Source organism: Anguilla anguilla, chromosome 4, assembly GCF_013347855.1.
Source record: "Anguilla anguilla isolate fAngAng1 chromosome 4, fAngAng1.pri, whole genome shotgun sequence".
Lineage (NCBI taxonomy): Eukaryota > Metazoa > Chordata > Actinopteri > Anguilliformes > Anguillidae > Anguilla > Anguilla anguilla.
The window spans coordinates 18,230,652-18,249,936 of NC_049204.1; the positions used below are offsets into that span (position 1 = coordinate 18,230,652).

The 19,285-nt window shown below is 44.4% G+C and overlaps 1 protein-coding gene across 16 annotated transcripts in view; it reads right to left on the minus strand.

Annotated features, from left to right (window-relative positions):
• Nucleotides 1–19,285, minus strand: part of ptprma (protein tyrosine phosphatase receptor type Ma) — a 206,478-nt gene that overhangs the window by 26,902 nt on the left and 160,291 nt on the right. For 7 of the 16 annotated variants that reach the window (XM_035415353.1, XM_035415351.1, XM_035415348.1 and 4 more), the window contains 6 exons: nucleotides 15,530–15,681; nucleotides 13,207–13,281; nucleotides 12,274–12,300; nucleotides 10,746–10,757; nucleotides 9,627–9,820; nucleotides 1,443–1,530 (listed from right to left, as the gene is read on the minus strand). In XM_035415353.1, coding sequence (XP_035271244.1) covers nucleotides 1,443–1,530; nucleotides 9,627–9,820; nucleotides 10,746–10,757; nucleotides 12,274–12,300; nucleotides 13,207–13,281; nucleotides 15,530–15,681 — 548 coding nt within the window. The remainder of the gene's footprint in view (nucleotides 1–1,442; nucleotides 1,531–9,626; nucleotides 9,821–10,745; nucleotides 10,758–12,273; nucleotides 12,301–13,206; nucleotides 13,282–15,529; nucleotides 15,682–19,285) is intronic. The other 9 variants (XM_035415359.1, XM_035415358.1, XM_035415355.1 and 6 more) reach the window with 3 other exon arrangements.

Sequence of the window (19,285 nt, forward strand, 5' to 3'; positions counted from 1 at the left end):
GGTAGCCTGGTGTCACAGCACACCTACCGGCTACAGACTACTCCTGTAGTCTAGACTGCCAACTTCCGGACTGGGGAGTGCCAGGGAAGACCAGTTATCCTTCAGATACAACAAACCAGCCTTTGAACTGATGAAAGGCATTGTAAATTAACACTAATGATGGGGTATTCCACCAATATGTTCGGATCTACACTGCAGTTGGGTTTGAGGGTCAGGGTGCATGGTTTCGGGATTCAGGACTTCAAATAACTCCACTTCCAGAACATTCCAGGCTGAAATCGACAAAAGCACTGGGAAGCAGTTTTAAACTGCAGAGCATACTAAAATCTTATGCTACAATACATCTCAAATTGCATAACAGTGTCACTATTGTTTTTGTTACAATGGTCCTCTGGTGGTTGCAAACCCTATTTCTAAGTGATAAAGCTTGCTATTTAATTAATAAAACTATTGCACTCAAGGTGGCATGCATTAGAGAAAAGGTAATGACAGTGAAGATAATGTCACAATGTCAAGTCAACCCATGAACCATTATGTAACACAGCATGTAAGTATTGAACACCCAGGTTCCCTTGTAAAAGAAGCAACAGGAGACCTGGTTTGGCAGAAACTGAAGCCCCTATTTCCGGTTTACTACTTCTTTCCTATGACTCAGCGTGAATGATTTATATAACGTAATTATTATGGCGAGGTCTCAGTTCAGCCCCTATGGCAATAAACACTCTCATGCCTGGTCCTTAGCAGCTCCTTAGCCAGCACATTGGATGCTGGCCTGTGATTGGCCTAGTTTATTGCTGTGTGTTTTAAGCCACACGGTGCAAATATCAGGGCTATGTTATGACCTTCCTGGGACGTGTGCCTCTGCAACTGTGTCTGTGTGTGTGTTTGTGTGTGTATGTGTGTGTGTGTGTCTGTGTGTGTGTCTGTGTGTGTGTGTCTGTCAGAGAGAGAGATGGAGAAGTGCAAATTGGTGCTTATGAACCCCAGGGCCTCATCTCATGTCATAGAGAACATTTTCATCATCACCAAGGAAATCACAATAACACCATGCAGTGTATATCAACATGCACACATCTATGCCATTTTGAGTACAGATCACAGCCATAGGCCTAATTTTACAAATATCAACTAATTACACATTTTGCAATTGTAAAAGCAATGTTCGTGACACACACCCATGGGGAAACTTATATAAAGTAGTTCAGAATAGACATCCAGAGCAAGGTTCAAACACAAATACTGAATTGTGAATTACAGCGCTTACAGCTGTGTTTGAGCTCTGAGCGGGGTTATACAATGGCACTGCACACAGGGCCGCACTGTCTCTGCAACTTAGATTAGGTAACACAAGAGTTACAAAAGTTACAGAATGCAGCGACAGTCAAAAAAGTTCACCGCAGAGGACAGGGCTCATTTTTACAAGAGATTAAACTCATACGTACATGCAATGATATTCCCGTATCGGTTCTTCATTCTGTTTTCGTCCTTCTTGGCGGAGTCCCAAGGCGCAGACTGTCCTTCGAAAAAACTCTGAAATGGGGGAGAGAGAAAGAGAGACAGAGAGAGAGACGCAATGAAGCAGGGTGTCGCAATGTCAGCTCCGCAAATAAAAACCGAGTCGAGGAACAGAATCCCCCTTTTCGGTTCACTCAAAAAAGGGAGACATAATAAAACAATATATCCACATCATTACTGGACATCAAACGGCGTGGGAGCCGATCCCTCGGAGCGATGTCAAACAGGGAGCCCATTAGGACGGCGACGGCTCGGTCGAACGCCCCCCCCCGAGCGCCGCAGCGGCACAAAGTGCGCTGCCTGCTTCGTTTGAAGGAAAATAAAATCAAGCCAGTGGCAGATCAAACCCACGCCGCTCCTGCTTACGCTCATGAAATATTAATCGCGTGCGCTCGAGTTCACCGTCCTGATCTCGCGCGGAGCACAATTAGGACTAATTATGAAAATAAACCTCAACTGGCGCGCCGCTGCCGTTCGCGGGGGCGGCGGTTCGCTAGCAGGCTGGTGTGTACGCGCAGGGCTAGCGCTCCATGCCGGCTGCCAAGTTCCTCCTTTTAAAAGAGGCGCTAAAAGTATAAATAGACGGTACTGATTAATTATTATCCGGAGCAGGCCACGTTCTGCCGCTACCGCGCAAGAGTTCAAGAACCGCTACGAAAATTGATATGATTAGCCATGATTGCATGCTACCGTCTCTCTTCAGTCCGGGAAGCCATTCTTCCCCTTTCGCTGAATGAAACACTGCGACGTGGAATTAATCTGGAGCACAAAACAGCCTTGATTAATCTCCACGCAGCTAATGCCGTCCCGTTTTGGCTTCACACTGGCGCATCTCAAACACCGACAATGGCGAGTCCCTGGAGACAGTGGGGCCAGCCGCTCGGATAAACAGTCCTGACATTCATTTGAACAAGGAAAGCCAACTTTTCTCAAATTCTGGATAAAAGACAACTGAGGCTTTACAGAGACGTGCCGTCTCCAGGGACGGTGACTGGAACGAAGGCCTTTGGGAGTGCGCGCGGGGGCATTTAACTTAATGAGGAATTGGGAAACCTTTTCCGGGAGACATGTGAGGCTCGGGGGTGAGGGAGGCAGGTGGCTTTAATATGCAAACTGAACACCCTTTGAGCTACCGAGCAATGATATAAACGCACATCGCAGCAGGATTAAAAAGATGCACCTTATCACATGACCTTTTAACCGTCGGTGCTGGTGCTCGTGAACACGTGGTGGCTGGGGCCTTGTAAACCGTCACTACAAGGGACGCTTTGAAGGGCAGACACATTTTAATGTAGATTGCTTTTCCTTCGAACATGTCAGAACTGTCTGTGAGAGGCGTTCAACACCATTTAATAATTATTGGCGATGTCGGATTCATCTTTTTTTTTTTTATACACGGTTTTGAGTTTCAAAGCAGACTTGGTTTGCTATTCATCACTGACTAATGTCTTTCAAGGCGCTGCTCCCTTCATGTATTCCAAGTGACACTGAGCTGACAAACTCAGGAAAGAGTAAATTCCATAGAGAGCCTTTCATATGCTTGAAACTTTTATGTAAGCTAATGAGATGCACAGACCAATAAACAGCCACCAGGGGTTAGAATAATGAGGCAATATTCAAAAGGTCTTAGGAAAGCTTTATAGCTGGCTAGCTGGGTGTGTTATGCAAGAGAATTTCAGATTCAAGCAATGTTTTATACTGTGCACATTTTCAGCTAAAAGAAAAAGAAATAAATAAATGTACAAATTTTGTTTGGAAAGCTCAGATATTCCATGAAAAGATTTTTCCTATTATTTGTATGGAGTTAAATATATTTATATGGCTGAGCCTCAATGTTCCATATTAACGTCAGGCAAAAGGGTAAAAAATGCTGGATAATCAAATTCATAGTTCATTGAAAAGGGCATTAAACATGCCCTACATAGAATAAATATAATGCTGCAAAAGTGACATCAGTATGCAAAGAACAAGGGTGGAGGGAGGGGTAATACCACAGCAAACACAGCACTCTAATTTGTAACTGATCTTAGTGAAGTTGCACCACAGAAATAAGCATTCTGTCAAACTTCTGAAGAGCCAGACACATTAAAACTTACAAGATAAAAAAACTCAAGAATGCATATTGGGGCTACAGTTGTCAGATCTTGGACGGAAGGAAAAGTGTAATCTCTGCAGATGCCAAGCAATCTGGTGTTTCTGGTGTCTTTAGAAACTTGAACATGTTTCAGTAACTACAGTGTATAATTTAAGACTGATACAATAGTATGACCTTATATAAATCCTGAACAGTTGTGTGGACCATGAGTTCAATTGTTATATAGGGAATACCTTTTTATAACAACAGCATATTCAAACAATTTCAACTGATAGGCTGTAAAATATTACAGCATTTGAACTATTTTGAGCAAAAAGAAACTAATGGTAACATTAGAGGATATAGAGGAATACAGCTAAAATTATGCTATACATCTGTCACATGATTTGCGTGCTCTGTGGCTTTTTCTAATAAAACCATTCAGTGTTACTGCTTTTTGATTAATATAGCCAAATACTGGTACTAGTTGACACCTTGTTGTTAGATGTAATCCTACAAGTCATGGCCAGAATACCCATGATGCACAGCTGCTGTGGAACCGTGATTACTGAGCTGATGCCACACAGGATTCTAATGGGCAGGAATTATAACCCTCAGCCAGCAACACAAATGATGCAACCAGGCCTGACTGACAGACATTGAACAATCAGCTGTGGCTCCTCAGGTCCGTGGCTTCTCCAAGGCAACATTCTCACGTTTCATTTTATAAAATATCTTTTTCCCTCTCGTCTGCCGCAATAAACAAAAGAGGTCTCCAATGCAAAACAAATCGGAACGTTGTGGACTCCAAAGATCGAAAAAAAACTCTAAGCAGCTCCTGATGAGGGTATAACATTCTGCGTTTGCTCAGGTGCGAGGCAAACCCCTTTGATTACACACCCTTGCGATTTATTCTCAGTGCTGTCAATCACAACAAATCAGCCTTTGAAAATACAGCACACAACTGCTCCCACTGCTCAGTGTGGAAAACACTTCATACATATAGCTGCAAGCAGCAATTTAGGGGACCAAGCACTCAGTCAAAAATACATATGCAAATGAAAAAACATACATATGCATATTCCTAATGAGGTGCTTAGTCAGCCTAGCAAATATGAAAATGTCTATAAAAAAACTAATTTTAGCGAATTCCCTTTTTAGAAATGTGTTGAGCTCCATAGCGCCAATGTGTGGTTTAATCAGGCCAATTCTTAAGAGTTGGTCTCAGGACAAAGTTGTCAATGCACACACAAAGTTTCATCACTTTTTAAAAAAAATGTCTCTCCCACATACAAATTTATTGGCTTACTGCATGCAAGTTGTACTGCTATATCTCAACAGCACATTCAAAGTGATTCAATACATTCGAGAGCCTGGAGTAAGCAAAATAAGGGTCATTCCAGCACTCACAACTCAAATCTTTATGCATCAATGTATTGACTGACTTTCACAAGATTTAAAATTTCATTAGCTGCTTATGTTCAGATTGACCTAGTCTGGAGTTCTCAAACATTGTTTTTTATACATTAGACATCAACATTAGACATCCCTACATTAGCAGTACCAGGTGTGGTGAGAAGGACTGCAAATACTGTAGGCATCAACGGTTTCGTTCCCATTCGATCTGAGCAAGCACGTGCCCCCTCAGATTTCTGGCCTCTCTCAGATATAAATTAGCATTAAAAATTAATTTGTAATATTTATTCGTATATAATTTTTGATTATACAAGGCAAAAGTATGTCTGAATATGGCCGAGAACATATATGGAATTGAGTTGCAGAATACAGTACAAATGCACATACTCTTCTAATGTCTTCGCTAATTAATGTGAACTAAATGTTTCCACTGTTGTCATGACAGAGTTACATCACCACCATTTAGCATAATATGTTGTTGAGACATTCAGTGCTTTAGTCTGTGTGTTATTACTGCTGGAAGTGTAGTACTGTCACTTTTTGCAATAAAATATGGACAAAAAACATGACTGAAGAAAAACTTATTTGTATTGAGGACACAAACCATCCACATTTGGTTTGTCTGAGTTGAGTGCTTGCTAAACAAGACCAGGTCAAAACCTAGTATATGGCTGGACCTAACACACTTCATCCGGCCGACCAATGGTGTAACTTCATAACTCGGCCGACCAATGGTGTAACTTCATCACTCAGTCACTTAGTCACAGACATTCGCGTTTGTAGGGCTGGCTCCACTGTTGCGGTCCAATCAAAAAGTTCTGGGTACACTACACCTCTGATAGGCTCACGTTGTACAAGTACATGAGAAACGCTGAACTGATTTCTGTTCATTCATTTAACACATGCATTCATATAGGCCTACAAAGTAACATTCAGTTGAAATTCCTGGAATAAATACACTAAATGAAAAATAATCAATATCTAAACAATATTAGCAATACATTCTGCATGAAAATATTAATCGCTTTCTTAGCAACTCGGGAGAAATTCTTGAGAATTACACTGAATTACACATTTTAATGCTCTTTTTGCACTCTTTTTTGTAGTACATTTGTAAGAAAACACAACACTACAAAGGATGTATGATAACTACAAGACTTTGAAAGCAGCAGAAATTCATTACTCGGTATCTAAACACATATGTTGCAAACGGTGCAGCAACACTCTTGGGCCTAAAGGTTTTAGCCATTATTTTTCACAAGTTGACATCAATATGCAGAAGCTTAAATGCACAAGGAAAAAAGATCTAGTCTAATCCCTTTACTGAAATAATGATCTGCTGATACTCAGAGCGACTCTTCCATAACTTAATTATGGGCTTTCAAAAGCAGATCAATTAATGTGAATGCTTCTTTATCAGATCTCTAAATCATAATAGGAAAAGGAATGAACTAACAACACAAAATAAACAAGAGCCACCATCTAGCACTCAACTGCCTGTAAAAAAATAAAATAAAACAAACAGAAAATCAAAGAGAAAATCGACTGAAATATGGAGCACTGAAACACCCTGCACCTCCCACCTTTGTCGGTGCAATGGTGATCTGACTCAGATCAGGTCAGAGCTACCACTATTACCCAGCAGAATTAGACAACACAAAATAACCAGGAAAATATATTCCTCCTTCCCCCAGCCCCTCAATCTGGAAATGTCAATTCTGCTTCTCAAACCCCCATTGTACAGGCCAAACACATACAAATGTGCAACCTATAGGGTACAAGATCAAATTATTTTGTTTTTTTTTAAAGCCTGTTTTACAAGAGAATCTTTAAAATATGGTAAGCAGAAATCAATCTTAAAAACAGAGTAGGCTTAAATGAATCGGGTAATTCTGTTCCTAGTGGGCTGGTGAGTGTGCGGGTTTCGTTTCCACAAATTAATTTGGCTCAATTAGCTAATTACCTGCATGCGCCAATGGTGGTTCACTTGTGGATTAGGTCGCAGTAAACAGTTCATGTAGGGACACAAGAACGGTCTTCAGCTGTCATTCATGAGCAGTGCTTTCCAGACCAAAACACAGAAGTAAGACGCTGGAAACACTGATGATTCTGATGTCAGCTCATGTAAATAATTAAATAATTAAGAGCAGAAAGTGTCAGAACGGGCTTAAAATACAGAAAGAGCAACAACCCTTCTTTCCCACCCTTCGCTTTAAATTTCTATCTAGTAGCAGCTGTAAAAAAAATACCATCAAATAAGTTTCCCTGAGCCAAGTTTACCTCGTTTAAAAAGAAGTCGACTGCCCAAGGTATCATGGTCTAGTTCATTAACATGAACTCATGTCACCTTATGCTTAATAAGCGTTTAGGCGATGAGCTTTTTCTTGTTGGAGTGAACGTCATCTTCATCCTTCCCCAGGGAAACAGCAGGGAGCCCATACATGGTTCTGGGTGCTCAGTCTAGCAGTTCTCCACCTCTATTTAATGGTAATCCTATTGTGTGCTTCACCTCAAATAACTTGAATGGTTTTTCTTTTGTCAAAGTATCTAATCTTATATCATCAATACAAACAACAAATTCAGGAAAATGACACTGAAATCGGTTACATTTGCTTCACAGCTGTCATTTGTTTTACAGCCCTTGAAAGATGACCAGAAATATGGCACATATATTTTATAATAAAGCTTTCACGACAAGCACTGCTCAATCATCTTAGTCAGGACAATAGTTTATAGAAGTTGCTGAGTGACAGTTGGACCAATGGCCAATCAGCCTGCTGCCAGCGACAGGACTGGACTCCCCGGGTAAAAGGGGCCACCATGCTTTGGGTCATGTGACCTGATTTCTCTTCCGGGTTCGAGTTGCAAAAAGCAGCAGCAAATCAAACACAAATTCCATGTTCACAGGTTGTGAGGATAGAGCAAATGTACAACTATCAGTTGTGCTCATAATGCTTCACTTCAACCTGGAAGCATCACTTCTACAGAAAGACAAACAAAGGACTATGTTGTGTCAGTAGTTCCTATTTTATGACTGCATTTCTAACATTGTACAGTTAAACCAAAGGTGTCTGCTTACCTCGTTTATCTTTTCCATAGTTAATGTACAGAAATAGAAGAAGCATGGATCGGAGAGAGATAAGTGCATAGTTTAGTAGGGCGCCTGACATCTGCTTTTGTCAGGTTTAAAGGTCATTGACCTGAGACAGGGTAGCAAGACAGCAATGGGACACACAAATAAATACACGCAGGCAGACATACACACATACATGCGCGCGCACGCACACACAAACACGCAGACAGACAGACAGACAGACCACCACTCGTGCACGCACGCACGCACACAAATGTGCACACGCGGACGCGCAGCTGACTTCGTATAAGCATTCCATTTACATTCTACTTTACAGGTTTTATAAACAGAGGGAAGAGAGTAAGAGAAGCACTTTGAAAGGGTGCATCAATTATTCTGCGCGCTGTATTTTTAACTGCCGATATTATTGCAATGCAGCTGCGCGAGCCCTAAAAATCTTTATCCATAATGAATTACGCCCTCAGGGCAGCCCTAAACCGCAGGCCCAGGCCTGTCTGAATGGGGAATTCTGGGAAGCTACATTATTTATTTAATTTCTCCATCTTTCAATGGAGTATAAAATTGCTGGGCTGGGCTGGGCTGGGCTGGGGCTGGGGCTGGGTGGGGGGGTTTGTGGGGTGGGGGGTGAGGGGGAGTGGGAAGTGGTAGGGCGGGTGAGCTTTATCACAGGTGAATGTCTCCTATACAGACACTTTCAAAAGGGAAGTTCTTTTCCAGGCACTGAGTTCACAAGATAAGTGAAGACAGCGGTCTGGAACCGACTGCCAACAAGGCTGGTAGGATATGGACCGGAGAGTCATTTGCTTATTGAGAAGGAACCTCTGTTCATATCCATTCACGCGGGACGTGGTGAAACCCCGCATTGTTTCACCCTAGGCGGCCGAACAGGGCGTCAGATTAATCTAGTTTGCGCCAAGCTGATTTGGACGCAGAGTAAAAGATATGTATGAATTACCACAGAATACTGCCACAGTGTACTGTCACAGCATTCCTCAATGTGTGTCAAGGGATTTTCAGCCTGAGAGCTAATTTTCACACCAGGCCAGTTCATGATTGTTAAGTGGCTAACATAAACACATGGTAACCATGCTAAGGGTCATTAAACTGAGCGCTGTGGCGTGGCGTGACGCACACTTAAAACCACGGGAGCACGAACACGAAGAACGCGGAACCCAGGCACGACACACAGTACAGTACATATGAGAACACACGGCAGGGTGCAACTGTGCGGTAGAACTGCATGTCATAGAGAACCACTGACAACTCAGCGACGGTCAAATACCATAGAAGAAGAAACAAATAAATGAACGGAATGTGTGAAACAAAATAAATGAGCGAAAGAAAAAAAACGAAGAGGGGAAAAAAATTTCAAGTGCTTCGGGGGGGACGGGGCTTGGAAAAAGTGACCTAACCGTTTATTAATATATATATATATATATATATATATATATATTTTTTTTTTTTGCTCCGTGCCCAAGAGTGGTTAAAGAAGAGGAGGTGAGGGCTGCAGGGGCGGCCGCTCCTCACCTCGTACTCCTCCTTGAAGCCGTATCCCTCGGCGCACTTCATCTGGGTGATGTGCTGGAGCAGGTCGGCCACGCGGATGGCGGGGTGCAGCTGCCCCGTCTGGTACGGCACGTCCACCGCCTCCCTCTTCTTGTAGGAGTGGGTGTGCGACTGCACCAGGCTGCTGGTGTCGCTGGTCATGGTGTGGTTCTCGTCTGCGATAACAGAAAGAGCAGGGCACACGGCGGTCAAGGCCCAACCAGCTCCCGAAGCGCGGTCCTGTAAAGGTTAGTGCAGAGCCAACGGTAACGGACAATGGCTTTTAATTAATGGATGGGCACGGCACAACACAATCGATCCACCAGACGGTAAAACAAAGTGAAAGGACATTTAATACTGTAGTAATAAGTACCCTCATTACTACATGTCACTTAACTTAATCAGACTGAACAAGCACTATGTACGAGTACGCACATAGGTGTTTTTACACACAGATGGAAAAAGGTAGACAAACAGATACAGTTCAATGGCAAAAGCGATCAAAACAGAATAACGGTGACATTATGCAGGAAAAAAACATGTACACTGTGAGACTGATGGAGGGGGAATTCAAGTTACACTCATAGCCTTTAAAAAAAGTTTTCTTTTTGATATGCTACCCAGAGGTTACTTACACAATAACTAGATGAATTCTTTCTGAACTGAATTAATTCTCATGACTGAGTTCTGAGTGAAAACCATCTTTCATGACAATGGCAAAATGGAGGTTGCACAAATGCTGTAAAGGCCACAGATGACAAAACGGCGCACAGTGAATGGCGGGTGGACTGGGGTTAGCTACAATGGCAATGTCTGAGGAGACAACCTCGGAACGTAGCGAAGGCTAAAAACAACCAAAAAAAACAAAAACAAAATTGGGGAAGATGCGAACAAGGTTACGAACACGCATGAGGTAATGCTCCGATGGGTCACTCGACTTGCCATGCTAGCTAATGGCTTCACGGTGGACACAGGGGGGGGGCGTGGAATGCTATATGTCAACTGCCATGCAAGTCAAGACACATCAGAAGCAGCCCAAATGGCAACCTTCTGCACGAAGCACACAATCTCCTCCCCCAACAGGGCACATTGGGAACTTACCATTAATGGGCACTTTTTAAGAAGATACATAACAGGTTAATATGAAGAAAAAGGAGGAGAGAAAGGAAACAGGGTATAAGCAACAATATAGCATGAGCACCTGTACAGTTTTCTATATGAATTATTCTAGGCAAGATCTCCTGCCTTCTGGGCACGTATTTACAATCTAGTCAGTCAAAGCATGTCGAGCAGACTGCCTGTTCTGGGAGGATTCACTTGGGGTATTTTTAGTTGCTGAAATAACCTTCGGCTCGGCTATTAGCACTGCATTACTGACAATTTTTTAAAGTACAATTTCCAGGTCAAAAAAAAATATTGCCATTACCATACTTTTCCAAAGTTTGTCATTCGCAATGTCTGACATTTACAAATCTTAAGAGGTAAGAGACAAATGAATGCTGATTCACAACAAAATCTAACTGCTGCTGATGTAAAACTAACTTAAAAACTTAATACTGCAAAGAACTTTATCCATAGCGTTTAAAAGGGTTGGGTACCTATCTTCAGTGGCCTTGGAGGCTTTGTCTAGACTCAGCACTGCGAACTTCACACACTTAGCATAACTGCTTCAATAGCATAGCACACTGCCCACCCTACTGCAGTAATGTGTACGTTACGGGATGGTAGCCATACGTAATTGAATGAAAATAGCCTTACATTTACCATTAGTTTATCAATGTATTCTCGTAATCAAGGTTCTATTTTTGTGGTAAAACACTACCTACCGCATTGTGTTGTCATAAAAAAAGGAAGTGATGAATATATGAAAAAAATAGACTGGTAAAAAATAATTTCCCTATAAAAAAATACTCCAAAGAACAAAAACAAAATGCTACTAGTAGTCAGCCAAAGGCAAAATGCAGTGTCATGAAGAATAATAAAAAGGATTGAAGAATGAGACGAATTCGGCCAAACCGAATGTTTGACCCTAACACAAATCCCTCTCTTTCACAGGGGGTGTGCCCGAGTGTGAAGGTGTGGTCTTCCTCCGTCGTTTAGATTCGCCTTTTTTGTTTTTGTAATTTTTTTTTGGGGGGGGGGGGGTGGGGCGGGGGGGGGGGGGGGGGGGGGGGGTAAATGGTCCACACGGACGTTAGCGGGTCGTAAGCGATGGCGATGGGCAAGCTGCTGCACCACTCTGTCACTCCCCCTCATCCAGTCCACGTCGTCTGTCCATGCATATGAGAGGTCATAGACATACGTGACATCACACGCACGACACGGAATGTGGATGGGATGGAGTGAAGCCAGCCTCAGCTCAGTTAAATAAGGCCCTGGTCTCACAGAGAACTAAAGCAGGCAGGTATGGAAGTGAAGAAGCCATCCTCAGTAACAGAATCAACAAAAAGGAACAATAAACCAAAAAAACAAAACAAAAAAAAAACCCAGGAACTACCCACCCATCCTGCTCCCCCATCTCGTTATTCTGACTAATAAACACTGAGTGTAAACACATTTTTTACTACGGATACCCAGTATCTATCTCACATTTCATTTAGCAGAAGTGAAAAGAAGAATGATTTCTCACCTAAGATAGCAGTTGGCACAAATGGATCTGCACACACCCCAAAACCAGTGCAGGGTTGGAAGTTTTCAAAGAAAAAGAACATGGTAGTAAGAAAGGATCATAGCAAAGCAGCGGTTACAGTTAGTTATTAGGGCTAAGTCCCGTTATCAGCCACACAGGAAACATGAAGGCCAGCCTGGAGGAATCCCACACTCAACGCGTTTCTATCAATTAGACAGAACACGTTTGGACCACATTGCATGTGTGAAATACACTGGCACTTGTATTCAAAAATTCTAATAGACATTAGCTTACATTTAGTGAGCATCTTTCCAACATTAATTGACAGAAATTTGAGTGTTACTCTGCCCCCCCCCCAACACAAATGCATTTTTCCCACTGATTTTGATAATTTGCTGAACGATTCAAAATGCGTATTGCAAAGAAAACTGAATCTTGTTTTTAAATATGAGTCGAAGTTGAAAATGAATGTAGATTGAATCCAGGCTGCTGTGTTGTGTAGCTCATGCAGTATGATTAGTGATCACAATATACGGCAGGGTTCTCCCCATATAGGCAGATTAATTAAGCCCAAGACAAAGCTATAACACACAGCTGCAGATTCCGTAAACAACATCACATTCTCATTGTGTAACGTACAGTTTGCGACGCTCACATATTCCCACATACCGTCATGCACCAAGCCTGGGATTAACTCAAAATTTGGACCAGCTGGCTCATAAAACATCAAAAACTTCAATAACGACGACAGTGAGTGGAGTGCCTTGACCAGGCAGACAGTGTTTAGTTTGAACTCAACAACAAAGATGCCAGTAGTGCGCTGGCAAACAGAGCAGGTCAAAGTTTTGATCTCTTCAATCCCAGGAAACAAGCAAGTAGAAAGTACCTCCTAATTGCCCAGAGAAATAGGACGGTAAGAGCTGAGGTCATTACCTGGGTAGTAGGAGTTGGGGACGGATGTGCTGAGCGTGTTAGTCTTCATGGTGAAAGACGACGGCGAGGACACAGCTTTCAGTGGAAACAAAGAAAGCACTGATCAGTACAGATGCAAGTGGGGGAGAGGGAGATTTTTTTCCTCCATCGGCTGCAGAGTGACCTTTGTTTCACAAGAGGATTTTGCGTTTCTTTTCAAGTCCGACATAATGACAGGCGCACAGACTCGCTCTGTATCCCGCACACGCTGAACTCTGGAACAGGAGACTCTTTGGTAAAGCCCTTATCATCCTAAAATAAGTCCAATGGAATACGTAAGACAAAAGAAAAAGTAGAATGAAATACATGTTTCCGTGTATTTCATTCAAATGTTTCCATGGCAACGGAAAAGATAATGCGAATATCCGTCCCTCTGCCTGAATACGTCTCAAATGAAACACTTCATGATTCTGATTAAATTATGTACTCGAAATTTTGTTGTGGGTTAGTACAAAAGCATGATGTGTAACAGTTCTGGAGGTTAAAAGTTCCTGTGTTTATGCAGCACGCAAATTTAAAATCGGTGCCCATGGCACTCAACACTAAACATATTGCTTCGGGTATTGACCCTGTTGATCTGCGGTCCTGTTTGGACCTGTTTTGGTGGGGGACTGTTTTGTGCCTCAAACTATGACAGCTCTGACCTCAAAAGTCATCAAAACGTACGTATGATAACCACATGCTGAAAATATCGAAAATATAAATCACACTAAACTACGAGACCAGACCGACTATTTCATTACACCTAACTTTTAATAAAATTTTTAACCTGCCAGCAACATACTGGAATAACAGCATTATCAGATGCCAATAGGAATACTTTAATCAATCCTAATATGCACTTCAGTATTTTGTTAGTAAGTTGGGATGGCACATAAAAATCAAAACAGACCGTTTTTTAATAGAGTTTGGATTCAAGTCTTGGCATCAACCATGTATAAAAATGATTTGAAATAGCATGCAGTTTGTACATACTGCAATGATTATACTGCATAACAGCACACCATCAATCAAGGAAACAAAAGGCGACTCACAGACTGTCTCTTGAATTCATACGGTAAGGCCTGTGTTGTTTTCAGGGCCTGTCTGTTAGAAGCCAGGATGTCTGGCTGTTGGTTCAAAAATCTGTCTGACAGGCAGCAGCACAAGGTCACACGTGAAACGGTCTGTCATAAACAGCCGTTCTCCTGTTCACCGAAGAGCATGTTTACTTATTTATTCTGTTCCAAGCCACTTTCGCTCATATCAACTCTTTCAGCCATAAACAGCACATCTCCTGCAATATTAAAAACGGGAGGATTATCAAGGAAAATCGGGCCTTTCCACACCAATTCTCGTTCTTCGACAAACGTACCGTTGCGAGGAAGAAAAACCGAGCATTTCAACTTTTGCTTTTAACCGAACGTGTGCGTCTCCTCCCGCGAAAGTTTTAGCTCCAGCCCTGTTAAATGGGACGGGAATGAAGATAAATATTCAATACGGCTGCGTTCGCTCATGATGTGCTAATGTTCTCAGTGCGGCCTTTTTTTTTTTTTTTGCTGAGTCGTAAGTCCGCGGGGCCTCTCGATTGAAGCTGAGGGAGGCAGATGGCGGAGCCGCTCAGGCCGTGCTGACCGAGCACGCTGACCGAGACGTAGCGGTAATCACTTCTCCAGGCGGATTAATGGGCCTGTCCCAGACCTGTTCGGCTGTCCCGAGAGCAAAGGGGGGGGGGGGGGTAATCTCAACCCACCAAAACAATAAAAAAAAGAAAGACTAGCTGGAAGGCTGACCAACGGGAAAGGAGAAACAGAGCCCAGAAAACAGTGACCGCATTAGACGGACGCCAACCTGCAGGCTTGAGGCCGTTTGGATGATGAGGGCGCGCTAAGCCCCGATCAGTCAAGCCGAAAAGCATTCGACTGACACGACTGCCGTAAGCGCGAAGCGCGAAGAACGGGGAGATAAAAATGATTTTATGTTAACGCAAACCCAATGACTAATTCCTCACAATCGGAAAGAAAAGTGCGCACTTAAATGAGCAGGAAGTCAAAACATCAACGTGTCGCAGTCTCCGTAAATGAAATGTGTATCTCCTTAAATTTCCCATAACGGTGCGCTCCTTTGTAAAGAACTGACATACGGCGCTAACAAAGACAGATGTTTTACTGGGTAGCAATCACTCAGACACGCATTACGCAGTTTGCAAGGGAACCCAGACTGGAGAAAATAAGCGCTCCTGGTTCCGCGGACTCCGCTGTTCCGCCGCGCGGCTGTGTGCTCCCGCCTCCCCTCAGACACTTACTTCTGCCGTTGAGGTTGTGCGTGTCCATGAATGAGATGGCCTCGTCACAGTTGGTCCCCTGCTCGGTGTAACTCTTGTCCATGGAGTTCACCATCACCGTCATCTCCTGCCGAGTGCTGCTCAGGGTCTCCTTGCGCTTCTTCGCCAGTTTCCTTCGTTCACCACAAAAACAAAACGAGAAGCCATTACTGGCTGAACGGATACTTTTCCCATTACCAAACAAAGTAAGGATTTTTGAACAATGAACAGCACTATTTTTAAAGTTCTAAACAGTCTTTATCTTGTAAGAGTTCCTTCTGGTTCCCCTTACAAAAAAGCTAACATGATCTCTGCTGGGTGAGGATGAGTGACAGAAATTCACAGTCATGGAGGGAAAAGCAAAATAGGGCTGCAATCAAATATGCTTCCTGATTTACAGTATACAGTGTACACTCAATCAGCTGTACACACATACACACACACACACACACACACACAAGTTTACAGTGTGTCTGCACTCAGGATGTCCTCGTCTACTGCAGAGATGTCTACTGGCATCAGCAGAGCCACCCCTCCCACTAGGCCAATCAGGCAATGCACCTAGGGCCCCACTTTCTCACCCTTTGAGAGTGGATGACATTGTCCTTTGACATCGGTTTCCAAGTAGAAGGATCAGATGATGCCAATGTTTTGGTGGGACCCCCAAATAATTTTTCTTGCCTTGGGCCCCCTAAAGTCTAGGGACGGCTCTGTGCAATGGCACACTGGGCACGTGGTGGCACACGTGGCAGCGGACGCGCTCCCCCTGCTGGGGGACGGAGGAAAGCGCCACGACCATCGAGAGGCAAGGACGGTCCCGAACGTCTGAGCCAGCATTAGCGCCCCGGCTAATGCGCTCCCTGGAGACCGGGGTCCGGGGGGGAGTGGGGGGAAGGTGGGGGTGGAGCGGCCGACTTCGCGCGCTTCCGGAAAAAGCACGGATACGCTGATGAAGGCTAAAAATGATAAAGGGGTGAAATAACAAAGTCCCCGGGAAGATTTCCTTGCCCGCAGCGACGCGGCGTCGCGGAGCGCCCTGAGAGTTGCCTGGCTGCGCCCCGCGCGCGGCGTTCAAAGACGCCGCCGGTCGTCCCGTTCCCCCGGCTGCCGCCGCGCCACGCCACGGCGCTAATTAAAGGTGTCGGGGAGGGAGCCCGCTGTGCGTGGGGACGCGCTGCCGCGGAATGCTAATGCGAGGCGAGCTTCATCCCAGCCCGCTGCGGGATGTTCGGCACAAACGCGCGTTACGCCATTAAGACTAGCGGGAAGGAAATGGAAGTGGTCGGAAAGACTCCTTTTGTGAGAAATTAAAATGCAGATGGCTAACTATACAGCGCGCTCCTTCGAAATAGGTCTGCGGGTTCTGGAGCGAGAAGGAAAAACTTGCCTGGCCTTTGTTACCAACAAAATGTTAAAGTTCTTTACAAACTTTTCAAACGGTTCATACTTTTCACTTCAAAATATTATTCAAATGTGAATACACTGTACTCTGCTACTTTGATAATTGCTAACATCAATTAGGATACGTTTCAAAGGGGCTAGTGGTGAAAGAGCATGGAGTTCGCAGGTGTGCAGAATGGCCTGGAGGAGTGTCATGGCCGTGGCTCTGTACCAGCCCAGTATTTTTGGCCTGTGTGAGCGGCGTTTCTTTGTGCCCGGTGGAGCGTGCGGGTATCGCCGTTGCCAGGGAGCTGATGGATGGGAGCCGTGCATGTGCCACGGTCCCCCGGCCCCCGCGGCCTAAACCAGACCTCTGCCAGGCCTCGCGCGGGTGGCCCTGCCGCTGCGCACGACCGGCGTGAGCCACCGCCGGCCCCCGACCCGCCGGCGCCAAGCCAAGCCAAGCGGGGCGTTCCTTAAAGCGGCCAGGCTGCGGAACATAATGCTTCACCTTAGCAGGCATGTGAAAATAAAAGCCATCTGAAATTCCGTCCAGCAGGTACGCGTTTCTGAGAGTCTGTTTTCCGAGCGTCCCCGGCCCGCTTTTCGCCAAACAGAAACGCATCAGCAAGTCCTGATGACATCTGACGGCCTCCCCGCGTCCCCTCGGGTCGCGGGGAGCGGGAGGAGGCGGCCGTCGCTAATGTAGCGGCTCCCCGGCTCCCGCTGCGGTCAAATTCCCAGTAGCGCAAAGTGGCCTGAAACGGAGGAGCGGAGCCTCGCCCCGCCGGCTCACGGCCTGAGCGTTAAACATAAATAAATTAGCCGTCTCTCCTCTCCGGTCGTCGCTTCAGCCGCCGAAGGTCAAAGTGAATCCAAACGGAAAGAGGAGGGCTCTTCCCCACCTGAGATGCTATCTGAACGCGCTGCGCAGGCCGTTCTGTAGACCAGCGTGTAGGCCTCGTGCAGAACTGAATGTACTGGGGACGTCTTGATGAAAAGTGCTCCCTCGCTGAGAGAACAATTTTTTTTTTCCGTAGGGGGGGAAAAGGGGCCTTTTAAAAAGCCCTGTACTATTTCCGACACAAAAATCACTCGGACGTAGCGCAGTGCCCCTCTCGGTGAATCAGACATCGCCGCGTTAGGTGGCTTTTCGGGGAACACGGAGTTCAATAGCCTTCTAGCTATCATCCCAGTCTCACTCTCTGTGCCACACGGACGCAGCGTTAGAAAAATGGCTCCAGATCATTTTTTTCCCCTGCTCGCGTCCATTCCGTCATTCGAGTCCGCCTGGCTTCGCAGGTGGCTTAATGAAAGCCTGCTTCTGCAAGAGCCAGAGGAAACCGCCGCTCTCCGCAGGAGAAGACAGACGGGGCTTCTGTCATCACGGCTTTGAACTCAATACCTCCACTGCACGGAACTGACTTTACAATCACCTCTGCTGAGAGAGTGTCGACAGCGGGGTAAATGGCCTCAGTAAGACTCTGAAAACCCGACACTCTACTTTAAGGAAAGGAACCTTGCCGTAAAATTTATATTTTCAATTTGCCAGATGAGGCAGTTATACAATTTTAGGATTTTATTAATATGAAATATTCTTCCTGCGATATCAGCTCTTATATATGCATGGTTATTGTGTTTTAGGCTGAGTATTATGGTCATACTAACATGTGTTCCCAAGACGGTTCATTTTCAGTGAGGCAAGGATGATTTATTTTTAAAATTAAGCCTACAAAGAAATCCAATAATATTAAATTTAATGCAAAATAGCCCAGGCTGTTTCCCTATGCAGATTGGGTTGCGAGCACAAATCATGCATGCATTGGTGTCTTATACAAGCAGTATTTCAAGTGACTGCAAACTCATATTTGCAATTAATAGAATCTGATTAACTACAAGGGCTTTCCAAGGTAATAAAACATCAAAGAGGAAATACCCGGCCTTAAATGCAAAAGCCTAATCTAGACATGGCATTTGCAAATACCGGCTTAAATTTATAGCCGCTTGTCATCATCTGAATCTGTATTTGTTTCCATTCGGATCTAAGCTTCAGTTTGAGATTTGTCACAGAATCGTTCTCCATTTACACTGAAAAACAAATTAAAGTGTCGGCTAAAGCCTTTTTAAAATTACAGCGGGCGGCACAATCACAAGCACAGAACCTCTCTTACCGAGTTCAGCTCATTTAAAAGTATTAACACACAGGGCACTTCTGAGAAGTTGAAGACACCTCCAAACCACAAACTACAGCTCATCAACACTTAAGATTCAGCAGCTATGAGTAAAGCATAAAAAACAACAGAAAGAGACTGAAAGGGTGGGGGGGAGGGGGGGGGGGGGCAGAGTCTATACAGACTC